The sequence below is a fragment of the Orbicella faveolata genome, unplaced genomic scaffold (assembly GCF_042242905.1).
Source record: "Orbicella faveolata isolate gen_17 unplaced genomic scaffold, um_ofav_v1 contig_24, whole genome shotgun sequence".
Lineage (NCBI taxonomy): Eukaryota > Metazoa > Cnidaria > Anthozoa > Scleractinia > Merulinidae > Orbicella > Orbicella faveolata.
Genome location: NW_028301552.1, coordinates 4,429,557 through 4,441,356, shown reverse-complemented (window position 1 = coordinate 4,441,356; position 11,800 = coordinate 4,429,557). Strand labels below are relative to the sequence as shown.

General features: G+C 40.1%; 1 protein-coding gene across 1 annotated transcript; it reads left to right on the top strand.

Annotated features, from left to right (window-relative positions):
• Positions 1 to 40: 40 nt before the first annotated feature.
• LOC149110031 (protein O-linked-mannose beta-1,2-N-acetylglucosaminyltransferase 1-like) lies at positions 41 to 11,198 on the top strand. The gene is made up of 9 exons (XM_089291070.1): positions 41 to 687; positions 2,284 to 2,357; positions 3,275 to 3,454; positions 3,885 to 4,200; positions 5,984 to 6,252; positions 7,108 to 7,281; positions 7,883 to 7,950; positions 9,202 to 9,495; positions 10,466 to 11,198. The coding sequence occupies exons 1-9, from the start codon at positions 405 to 407 to the stop codon at positions 10,788 to 10,790; spliced, it is 1,983 nt and encodes a 660-aa protein (XP_089147196.1). The 5' UTR covers positions 41 to 404; the 3' UTR covers positions 10,791 to 11,198.
• The last annotated feature ends 602 nt before the right edge of the window (positions 11,199 to 11,800 follow it).

The following is an 11,800-nucleotide window of genomic DNA, read 5'->3' as shown; positions in this document are numbered from 1 at the left end:
GTTGTGACTATTTTGTCACGCAAGCGAGACTTGCTTATCGCGTTAATTATTCACGGCCTGAAAATTGCATGCTTAATTGCATTGCTTATACTGCCAGGAAACGGAGAATATATTTTGCCAGCTTAAGCCAGGTGAAGGGCATCGTTTAGCCGAGAGACGTTCTTTGATCCACGGATTATTTCATGGACCTGACAACTTCATTTATTTTGTAAAAATTCACCTTCCAAGTTTACCATTAACGATCATATTCTGAGTTTATTGCTGCATTTAGCGTCAACGTTACATACCGTTCGCTTCGCTTAACTTTCACCTAAGCAACGGATACTCATGGAAACTGAAGATGTCTTGGAAGTACAAATACGGGGAACAACTTGGAAATATATAGGCAAGAATCCGACAGATGTATGACTTTCAACCGATTTTACTTTTCACGCAAGACTGATTTTCACAACATGGCAAAGAGGAAGAAAGGAATTTCTAGAGGCCGAGTATGTATTGTTTTATTTCTTCTGATTCTAGCAGGAACATCACTGTTGAATATAATGTCTGTCTTGCAAACTACTTCGCGAACAAGCAGCGCCGAGAAGGAACCGGTCGAATATGACGTGCTATTTCACAGACAGTCGTTAAAATCTGTTTTGCCTCCAGTGTATTGGACGAGAGAGAAAACTGTTCTATCGAAGGCAGGTAAGTTATCAGGAAAATACTATCTTAATAGCATTGGGTTTACGTTCTAATGCAACTGCTTAGCGCCCATCAACTCAAATGGCCTCAATAAAGTGAGTTTTTTAACAGTCACATGCGTAACCATTATATAAATGTATTCATGTACCTCAACAACAACAACTTTTATGCGTAATCAATTATGGAAATAAATGTGGCTTTCATAACACAGCCAATCATTTTACTGTGCCGTCAACGGTAGTTTGCAATACGCTTGCTTTTTCAACGTATTGTTTTCATTAGCGTTTCAAAAACGTTGTAAATTTTACCCATGAGAGAGGACTGTAATCACGAACTATACAGAAAAATAAATTCATGTTTAGTGAAAAGATAGACTACACAACAGGTGCTCCGGGTACATAATGTGTTTTTCTCTGTAACGACTGTAATATTCATAAGGCAAGCCGGGGGGTTGCTGAACGGACAGCTTCACGGTAGGTAGGCTGGCCGACGCTCTTGCGAATCGTCACGCAATCTTTCTTAGCGTGTGACGAGCCCAAATAAAGTTTGCCGAGGAGTCGAGTTGCGGGAACTACAAATTGACCGAAAGATTTTCTTCCTGGTGGAAATTTAGGGTAGAACATCAAAGGGTAGGTCTGTCGTAGGAAAGTCGCACGGGAGTTACGACTCTCGTACCGAGCTAGTAGCGCTGGAACCCAAGGGGACAGAGGAAAGCCGCTGAAATCGAGACATCGAACATTTCATAGGCATGTGAGATAAAGTCCATATCTGTCAGGTTTGTTTTGGTTTTAGCCTGACGTAAGTACTCGAACCAAAGCATTTGTGTGAGAGTTCGACTGCGTTCGATTTCCAAACCCAATCGAACTTCATCGAACGTTCTAAACCATCAGCCGAAATTTACAAGATTTTTCGCTTCCGTTCTCTCTTAGTATGCTAGCACAATACAAGAAAGGCTGCGAACAGGCTCCCGGCGAGCGCTAACAAAAACAAAAAAAAAAACAAAGAAAAAACCAACAAACAAACAAACAAAAAAGCCGAATTCGTTTTTTTCGCGCTCGGCGGGAGCCTGTTCGCAGGCTGAATACAATAACGAACGAACAAAAGAACAATACAAACAATAATGGAACAAATAGAGGTTGAGTGACAACATCCCTGCCAAAATGGGCTTTTGGGCGATAACGGAGTCTTGTATTATTTATATTGCAATACTTCGTAAGACAACTTTGAGAAAAGGAAACAATCAGCAAAACACATTTTTCCCAGATGTCTCTCATTCCACGTTCGAGCTAAATCGAACTCAATCAAAGTTCGATTACGTTCGGTTGCTCCATTTTTCGAATCGTCATGGAATCTTTCTTAGCGCGTGACGACGTGTCTCTCATTCCACCTTCGAGCTAAATCGAACTCAATCAAAGTTCGATTACGTTCGATTGCTCCATTTTTCGTGCGAGTTCGATTTTAATCGATTGCCGAACTCAATCGAACCCAAAGTTCTGATCGATTTGGTTCGACTAGTGAAGTCGGGTTTAAGTTAAGAAAGTGCAAAAAACTACACAAGAGATTACTGATTCAGAACTGGTTCTTGATCTCTCTTTACAGAAAGTACAGGATTTTTAGATCTAGAAGTTTTATCAAGCAAAGAGAATGTGTCCATCACTATAAATGGACAACAGGTATGAAAGACGAGTAATAGAATTAGCGAATTATTCCATGTACAACTCCCATACACTATTACATAATATGCGGGACCTCTTTGTTTAAAATCAACCAATGATAAAAGGGAGTACTGTGCTCTACTACATCTCGCTTTGCTGCGTTATCCGACGCGATACGAATCCACTAGTCGGCTTTCTAGCCGACGTCACGCAACGGAGAGACGTTGCGTTACAACCCAAATGGCTGCAAAAAAAAGTACAGTATAGTCGTGACAAAGATCTTGTGTCATTGCGACGTTATATGCCTCTGAAGTAAATCAAAGTGGCTATGAGCCACTCAACTTGGGAAATAGATCAATTGTCTCTGAACAATGACAGTTTTGATACCACCGAACAGAGTTTGTAATCCGTTGGTCATTTAACGAAAAATGAGGTTTGAAATTTAATTTAATTCTGCGGTAGGATATTGAGTAATTGCGTCAGAAATACAAAGAACAAATAAGAAGCATTGCCAATAAAAATTTAAACTAATCACACGGTGAAGAAGTCGTTTCACCTCCACTTCGAATAACTTGAACTTCGGTACAACTGTGAAAGCTTTATATATTAATAATAACAACAAGCATTTTAACAGAATGACCCATCAGTGTATTAAACACCGTTATCAGAGGGGTCCTGTAAACGAAACTATTGGTCAGCGGATTCACAAAAAGTCTAACGGGAAGCGACGGAGTGAAGGACTAAATTTCGCTACCCATACCCTTACTCGGAAAATATTATTTCCAATTTAACAAGAAATACCATAATATCCTTTTCGACTAGAAGTTTTCTGTCTGAATATTTTATCAACTACCGCAAGTTCCTTCTCTATGGAAAGATGAGAGGATAATTGTGTTATCTGTTATGGTTAAAAAACTATATTTATCTTTTTTTAGCGGGTGGACAAGTCTGAAATGTTATTGAGAGGACTCAACGTGCTGGTCTTAAATGAAGTAACAGGCGCCGTGATGTCTTCGAGATGGTTTGATACATATGAGTCCAAAGAGGACAGCGGTTTTCTCGTGGAATTCCTCAAAAGTTTGAAACAAGGAAGGATAATCTGTTTTGCCGTAAAGGTGGGTAGAAACCAGTCCATTTAAACTTGCTCTATTTTTATAATTTATCTGTCTTCATGAATAATACAACAGAAAGGACCGTGCGGCTTTGGATTCAGTATTGTCTTTCGGCCCTTGTTGAAATCACGTGCTCTATTAACTGAGATACTATGCGTACTCGCATTAGTCGATAGGTGTGTCTCAAATTCTCCGAACCCCCCTGGTGTTTAGGCTATGTAAACAGAAAAAGTACTCTATTGCTTAACTCGTAAAAAACCTAATATGCGTCAATGACAAAGTGTATTCCACCCCTGAGTTCTAAGTAACAAACTAAGCTAGCCAAAGCTATTTTCCAAAGAAATCGTTGGGTTTTTAATTTATATGAAAGGAAATGCAATTTAACTCACTGAGCGCATATTTTGCCTCACGCTTCGTTATGTTTACGATACAGGACGAGGCCACGCATTCACTCTCCAAAAACGCCCGCATGTTCATCAAAAGCTTAGGAAGCTCGTACATCAATCATATCAAATGGAGAGGAATGTGGGCGTTTGTGGCTCAACGCTTGGAGAATCACAACATTGTATATGGAGAGAGCTTTCAGGATTCACCGGAATATAACCAGTGGGGGAAACCGGTAACACTACGCACCTCAGTGAAACTGCTGGCAGAAAATGTCGTCAACTGCAACTGGAATGACTCCGACGTCAGCAGGAGAAGAAAAGAATTTTGTGATAAATATGAAGGATATGACAACGTTTGCAACTGTAAGTATCAGCCAGCGAGGCGGCACTAAGGCGTGCCTCGATCAGTTTTTAATAATATGACCTTATATCATGAGAATCTCATAATTACAGCCAACTGTCGTTATAGCGGACACCCTCGTCACCCTAATGGCAAGAGTCTGTCATAGCCGGCTGTCATGAAAATGACCCAATTTTGGGTTGTGAAGTGTCTGAATGTCTGCTGCCATTCCTTTTTAAGATTTCCAGTTCCTTTTAAGTTTTAGTACACATCTACTTTTGACACATAACCATCTAATGTAGGCCACAATAATGTACAAAGTAGTAAACATTCCAAGACTGCAGAATAATAGGCCTTATAATCCATCTAAACGCGGTCTAAACGCGTCACGTGACTGAATATTCCCCAATTTTCAAAACTGCATGTGTTGCGAAAAATATTTGAAGGATAATAAACACAATAGCCTCCATTTGACTTTGAAAATATGCTCGGATATTTGTCCTTGGATATTATCTGTTCCTTCAGGCTCACAGTTTTCCTCGAGCTACGCTCTCGGAAAACTGTTCGCTTCTCGGAATAGATAATATTCGCGAACAAATATCCGAGCATGTTTTAGCGCCAAATGGAAGCTATTGTTTATTTATGTATGATTACGTCACGCGCTCAAAATTTACTACCAAGACTCGTTTGGAGAGAAATTTTCTCAAACCTCAGGTACCTTCGTGTTGTTTTCACGAGAGAATTCTTTTCATCTTTACTGCCTAGGGAATTTGTCCACGATAAAATTTGCAATTTGCATTTTAAAAGCGAGGCTTAGTGGCGAAATTTGTTTGAATTTTCTGATGTCATCATGCATAAGGGCTATTGGGTCATTCAATACGTCTAAGTTGTCCGTGGTAACGAGCGAAGAACAGAAATATTACTTGATTTGGGATCACCTTAAGTGTCCGCAATAGACTGTTTCGGAAACATATCTTCTGACTGTTTTCGATACATTAAAATTCAGCTTGTCATTGAGGCTTAGAGGACACCAAACAAGGAAATTGAATGGCCATGTTTATTCATTCCTGTGGTTTGTGTCCTCTAGACCCCGCTATCAAGCTGATTGTTAATAAATCGAAAGTGGCTTATTCTGCAATAGCAGAAGTTGTTATCTATCTTTTTCAAAGCTATCTTCTGGTTATCTTGTCTCCTTCGAGGCCGTTTCTTAGGCCGTCACGCTACACCTCTCCCCGTGTCGCGTGACGGCTCTAAGAAGAATAACGCGCGGCTACAGAACGTGAGCGGAGTCTGTCTGTCTCGTAGGGCATTTTCAGACTGAATATTTCGTCGATTGTCCCACTGTAGAGAGAAACCTGAAAATTAGCCATGCTGGTTCACGTTCTCCAGGACGAATTTAGTTGTTTCACATTGTGTTTTATAGATCATAGTTTTACGCCAATGCACCTAGGTGTGCAGCGAACGTTAGTCATGCTTTGTTCACTAAAACGTGCTCGTTGCTCCCGTTGTCGTTGTCGGTGTGGTTTCCATAAGGTGCTCGGTACCAGTCAAACCGACACTGCTAGTTGATCATAAATATAGTTTCAGAACTTTTAGGTTTTTCTCGTGTAATCAGCTTTTAAGTAGTCTAAGTACATTATCCCCGATTAACAACCTGAATAAAAGTGTGTTTTCGATAGAATGTGTCTCTAACATTCAACCCTTATATTCAGATTCTTGAACATAATACGGCCATTCTAGATCTACTGATGGCTGTTAAGTTATCTTTTAGATCATTGTCAAACGTTTTACGTTATTCCATCGTAGGTGATAATCCAGTTTTTCTCGACTTCAGCCCGCCTGCTTTTCTAGATGGCAGCCGGCTCCAGCTTCCTATGGCAATCATGGCTGGAAACAGACCAAGCTACTTACTGCGCATGCTCTTCAGTTTGCGCAGGGTCAAAGGCCTGGATCCTAGTTTAGTAACTGTTTTTATTGATGGGTTTTTTGACGAGCCGTCGTCAGTTGCCAAGTTGTTTCAACTGAATGTGGAGCAGCATGCCGGCTCAGGGAAACTTAATTCGAGGATTTGCCAGGTAACGTTCAACGTGATGAACTCATCTGCGTCGGCTCTAACCGGTTAGAAAATCGCTGTTATTTTTATTAAGGCTAACGTATCCAAGGTAGATGAAGAAGTACAGTCACCGAACTGCTGAAAAATGTTCGGCTCCTTATTTGTAAATGTAAGGCTCCGTCCACACTACGCTGGAGAAATTTGAAAACGGAGGTTTCATCTGGAAAACGCATCAACTTCAACTTCAACTTCACTTTATTTTGCACTTACATCAAATGTTTCCGTCCACACTTCGCCGGAGGAATTTAAAGACGCAACAATCATCGGTCGTTTTGAATTTCTTGTTTGAGGAAAACTCTGTCAGGGAGTTCACATGATTATCGTTACGCCATCGTCTTTGAAAAGCTCCGTTTTCAAAATGATTTTGGTCCACACGAAAACGACAAAATTCGTCCGGTTTGAAGAGCATTTTCGAAAAGCTCCGTTTTCGTGACGGATTAGTGTGGACTGTAGGCCTAACCGTAGAAAAAAAGCTGCGTTTTCAAAATTATCCGGCGTAGTGTGAGGGAACCTAATGGTGAGTGTATTGGACTCTGGAACGAGCTACGTCATCTTATCCTAAATTTTTCAAGTTCTTAATTCGTTTGTAATACAAGTTAATCTTCTCCATCCTTAACCATCCTTGTTCCTTTATAATTTCTTATCTCTTTGGTGTTTTTCTATCTTAGAAAACCACTATTTTCTGGTTTCCTTCAATTTAAAGGTAATTTTGTACGTGGCCAAATAACTCAAAAATACCGTGACTGAGCTTCATTAAGTGCTTATGGATTTTTATACAAATTACTTTTACAAATTCTTTGGTAATTTTTACTTTCAGCATTACAAGAAATCGCTAACAGCGTCGTTTGACCGATATCCTGAAGCAAACTACCTTGTTATTTTGGAAGAAGATCTTGATGTATCAGTAGATATTCTTAGCTACTTTAAACAACTTCTTCCAGTCTTAGAAAACGATGAAAGTCTGTACTGCATATCAGCTTGGAATGACCAGGTATTAGCCTTAGAATCATGACAGTGACCGGTATCTGACGCCTTCTAACACTATCTATGCAACAGATTTTCAGTATTCACACGACAAGAAATGGAAGGTTTTCAGTATGGAGAATTGCAATTTTGAACCTGTGATCTAGACCTGTTAAGACCTTCAAAAATGTAAAGGCAACTCACCAGAGGATGAAAGACTGATAATCCAAGGATGTTCATAGTGACAAAACCAAGTTGGAAAAAGAGCTGGAAATATTTCGGTTAAAGCTGTACCATCACTAGGCTGAAACTCACTAGTCTGACAATTTACTAGTCAGTGTTTTTCTGTGAAATTTTCTTTTTAAGCGTCATGTTCATTGTAAGAATTGCTTTGGATTTCTGGCAGTCCTTGTGTTATATGTTATGTACGATTAACTAGATCTTTTAACTAGATTTTTCCCTTCAGGTCGGGTGTTTCGGTTATCTTGCGTACATGTATATATTTTCTACGTATTATAAGAGCAGTTAATTTTGTCAGGAGGCTTCTCCAATCTTACTTCTCAAGAGGTTTCTGTGCTCCGCATTTTTAAAGGAGTCATTAATGACATTAAATGTGTTTTATTCTTCAGGGTTATGACCACCTTGTTAATGACCCGGCCATGTTGTACAGAGTTGAGACTATGCCTGGTTTAGGATGGTAAGCAGAACAACTTGCATTTCCTAAAACAGCTGATGTGTTTGAGTAACAAGTGGCTGATTAACTGCGGCAGCGTCCACACTAAGCCGGAGAAATTGGAAAACGCAGCTTTATTTCTACGGTTAGGACTTCCGTCCACACTAATCCGTCACGAAAGCGGGTCTTTTCGAAAACGCTATCCCAACCGGAGAAATTTGAAAACGCCGGCTTTGCGTTTTCGTGTAGACGGGAAGCATTTTGAAAACGGAGCTTTTCGAAAACGATGACACCACGATGCTCTCGTGATTTCGCTGCCCGAGCTTTCCTCAAACACAAATCCAAAATGAATGGTGATTGTTGCGTTTTTAAATTCCTCCGGCGTAGTGTGGACGTAGTATGCGCTGGTTTCGAAATTCGGAGGTCCCTGGTTCAAATCCTCCACCCTACCGCTAAATGAATTTGTTTCTCGGTATACCCAAGTTCATCTCCTCGACCGCGTTTGTAAACAGCCAAATGGTCAGCCTCCTGCCGGTTGGGATTCTTTTAAGAACTGGAATGCCAAAACTATTAAAATAGTTTATGTTCTATTTGCGAAATTTGTTTCATTATTCGCAGTGTCCCCAGTTAGCACAACAGTGCTAAATACATTTGACACTTACATAAAGTTATTTAATATTTTATTTTTTAGTGTCAGTCAGTATTCCTCTGTTTTGCCCCTCAAAGATTACTGAACATCTTTATATCTTTACCATTCAACAACTCAATATTCCTCTGTACCTTTTTACCACTCAAAGGTAAACGTCACGCCGACATAATCGTTCAGCGAAACCAGCTAATGACACATCTCATTACATGTATATCGAATGTCGTAACGATTTTGAATTATTACAATCCGATGGTAAGTTCCATGCAAGAACAAAGCCAGGCCGGCTTAACCCATTTTTTGAACAGAAGTAGTCATTAATTCTTGGGGTGCAAGTATTTCATTTATGTTTGCCGACGGTTGGAATTGTTCAATTTCAGAGCCAATATCTGGCACAGAATTGCCTCAAACAGCAGTGTCGCTATTCGCCTTGAAACAGGGTCAAGGATGTTTAGCTTACTAAAGTACACGTTTACTTTTTACAGTTGATTACAGTTTATTTATTCCCATTAAAAATCGCAAATTAAAATTTATACTACGCGCATCATTAAAAGCGAAGGCTAATCGAGGCGGGCATTGTAATAAATGAATATTTATTAAATAATAATAAACAAATACGTTTCTTTCAGGGTTCTAAAACGGACATTATACAAAAACGAACTTGAACAGAAATGGCCCAGACCCGATCAATCTGTAGACTGGGATATGTGGATGAGACTACCTGGCAACAGAAAGAATCGGGAATGCGTTATACCAGACATATCCCGCACGTATCACTTTGGAGCCAAAGGCCTCAATGTCGGCAGCTTTATGCAGAACATTTACTTCAAACGACATGCATTGAACAACGTGACAAACGTGAAGCTGGATGTGGACAAGATGTACAAGGAAAATTACGAAAAAGAGATACTTCGTTTAATAGGGTAAGTTACCTACACACTCTACAAGTTTAGTGAATACAGGAAGGATCATATATTTGAACTGCGGAGAAAGATATGAAGACATGGTTGATCATAGCCGTTATACACACAACTTAAGCAGTTGTGAAATTAAAGCCTGAAAAAAAGTCAGTCTTGAACGGGATTCAAACCAATGACAACTGAACCCATGACAACTGCTTAAGTTGTGTGTATAACTGCGATGATCAATCATGTCGTCATATCATTCTCTCATCAAGCAAAAGTTGAAAAACATCGGCCCTGACCTTTTTCAAGCTTGTGTCAATTTGTGTAAACTGTTATTTATGGTGCTTGGAAATGAGTGGGCGACATTTTCCAGGTTAAAGACTGCTTTCGGCCAATGTGAAGTTCAGAACTCACGAGCCAAGTGGCCCATCAGGCCGGCGCTTATCACGAGCTCCGGGTTCTGTAGCATCAAGCGATTAGGAGTATTTCCATTCCCTCCTGCATGAAACGCTCTTCCATCGCAGGGTTACCCCCAGCATTAAATTTTCCGGTACCTACTTATACACCTGGGTGGAGAGAGGCACTGTGATAGTGAAGTGTCTTGCCCAAGAACAGAACACAATGTCCCCGGACAGGGCTCCAACCCGGACCGCTCGATCCGGAGTCGAACGGGCTAACCTTGAAGCCACCACGCCTCTACACAAAAATAAACAGAATTACTAAACATACGGTGACCTAGTCAATTTAATCTTGTAGAACACTATTCTATCCCAAGCTACCCCCGGCATTTTTCAGTTTGACTAAAGCAATATTCCTATACTCCTAGAGAAAGAAACTTAGTGATAAAGTAAGATTTCGCGCCCAAGAACACATCAAAATTTCACCTGATGAGCCTAGATCCTGGACCATTCGCAATGACCATTGAACCATTCCCCTCTTACAGATCAGTCCTAAAATGAAACTCCCTTCATTATGTCTTATCTTTCAGGGAAGCCAAGCTTTTAAATCATTCCAAAAACCCATGTGCAAACCTCAAAGATTTTGTCCCAGACACCACTGGAGGAACGTATCTGTTTTATCTACGCATGGATGCCCCCAGAGACTTTACCACGTGGTCCAACGTCGCGCGGTGCTTTCGAATGTGGGATCTGGACGCCAGAGGTTTTCATAAAGGCATGTGGAGATTCTGGATCAAGAAAAATCATATTTTAGCAATTGGATGTCCTGCGTCTGTGTACTGTAAAACAAAACCACAAGATTTAAAACCGATTTATCTTCCGAACAAAGAAACCAGACCCAAGGATCCTCTTTAATGGACGGTTTATTGAGGAAATGTTGGGTTTTTGTTTTAAATTTACCTTTCACATTCGGTTTATTGAGGAAAAAGTTAAGTTTTGGTTTAATTCACATTTCACATTTCAAACGTTGTAAATTTTAGTATCTGAATGTAATGTAATGTATTTATGCATTAGAGCTCAATATATGAAAAGACTAATCTATTACATTTCAAACATGCACAGACATAATGTGTTTCAAACGATTCCAAAGCAGGTTTATTGCGGTTGTTTTAGTCAGTTAGCTTGTTTTATTACAACTTATTGTCAGCGAATTTCAGAGGCGCAAACTAGAAATCAAGTCACCGTTCAGACTGCCAGAACGTTATTTGAATCATCTTGAGTTGTCATGAATGCCATTAAAAATTGCATTGCTTATCCCACAAATCTTTTGGTAATAAGTCTTTGTATTTGATAACAGATAATTCATTACTGCCTTCCAATTAAACAGTAATTAACAACTTGCCAGCGAAAATGACAAACGAAAAGAGAACAAAAATCCTCCCGCAACCTTTAAGGTGCAAAAGTGGCATTAACAAGAATGACAGTAACTCGTTTACTTCTATCGGCAAATAACAAGTCCTTTCACATTTGTTCCTCTCGTTAAATCTCCAAAGAGAAGTTCTTGCACAATTATTTTCTAGTCAACTCTCGGAATGATAGGCTCATGCATTTTCATGGCCCCCTGTAGCATCCTTATCCCCAGACGTCTTCCCCGATCGAACGCTTAGTACCGGTCGTTCGCGGTTCATCCTGGGTCAAAACTTGGCCGAAGAGCTAGCGCCAGCAATCGCTTGTGTTACGTATGGAATCCAAACACTTCATAATCCGTAACAGTGAATTTGCTCACCCCTGCTAATGTCGTTCGCTGGCCTGGAGGAACGTCAAACGAAAATCCAAGCTTACTGTAACCTTTTTCTTTTTCTGATATAATTCAGTAAGTCGCGATTTCCTCCAAACGTTGGTCCCAGGCTGCTATCACAAAAAAA

Bases quoted from the DNA above. Each gene is read 5' to 3' on its own strand.
- LOC149110031 (XM_089291070.1), top strand. From the start codon at position 405: ATGACTTTCAACCGATTTTACTTTTCACGCAAGACTGATTTTCACAAC. The intron at 2,358-3,274 runs GTATGAAAGACG...ATCTTTTTTTAG, and splicing joins TCACTATAAATGGACAACAG to CGGGTGGACAAGTCTGAAAT. The intron at 7,951-9,201 runs GTAAGCAGAACA...CGTTTCTTTCAG, and splicing joins ACTATGCCTGGTTTAGGATG to GGTTCTAAAACGGACATTAT.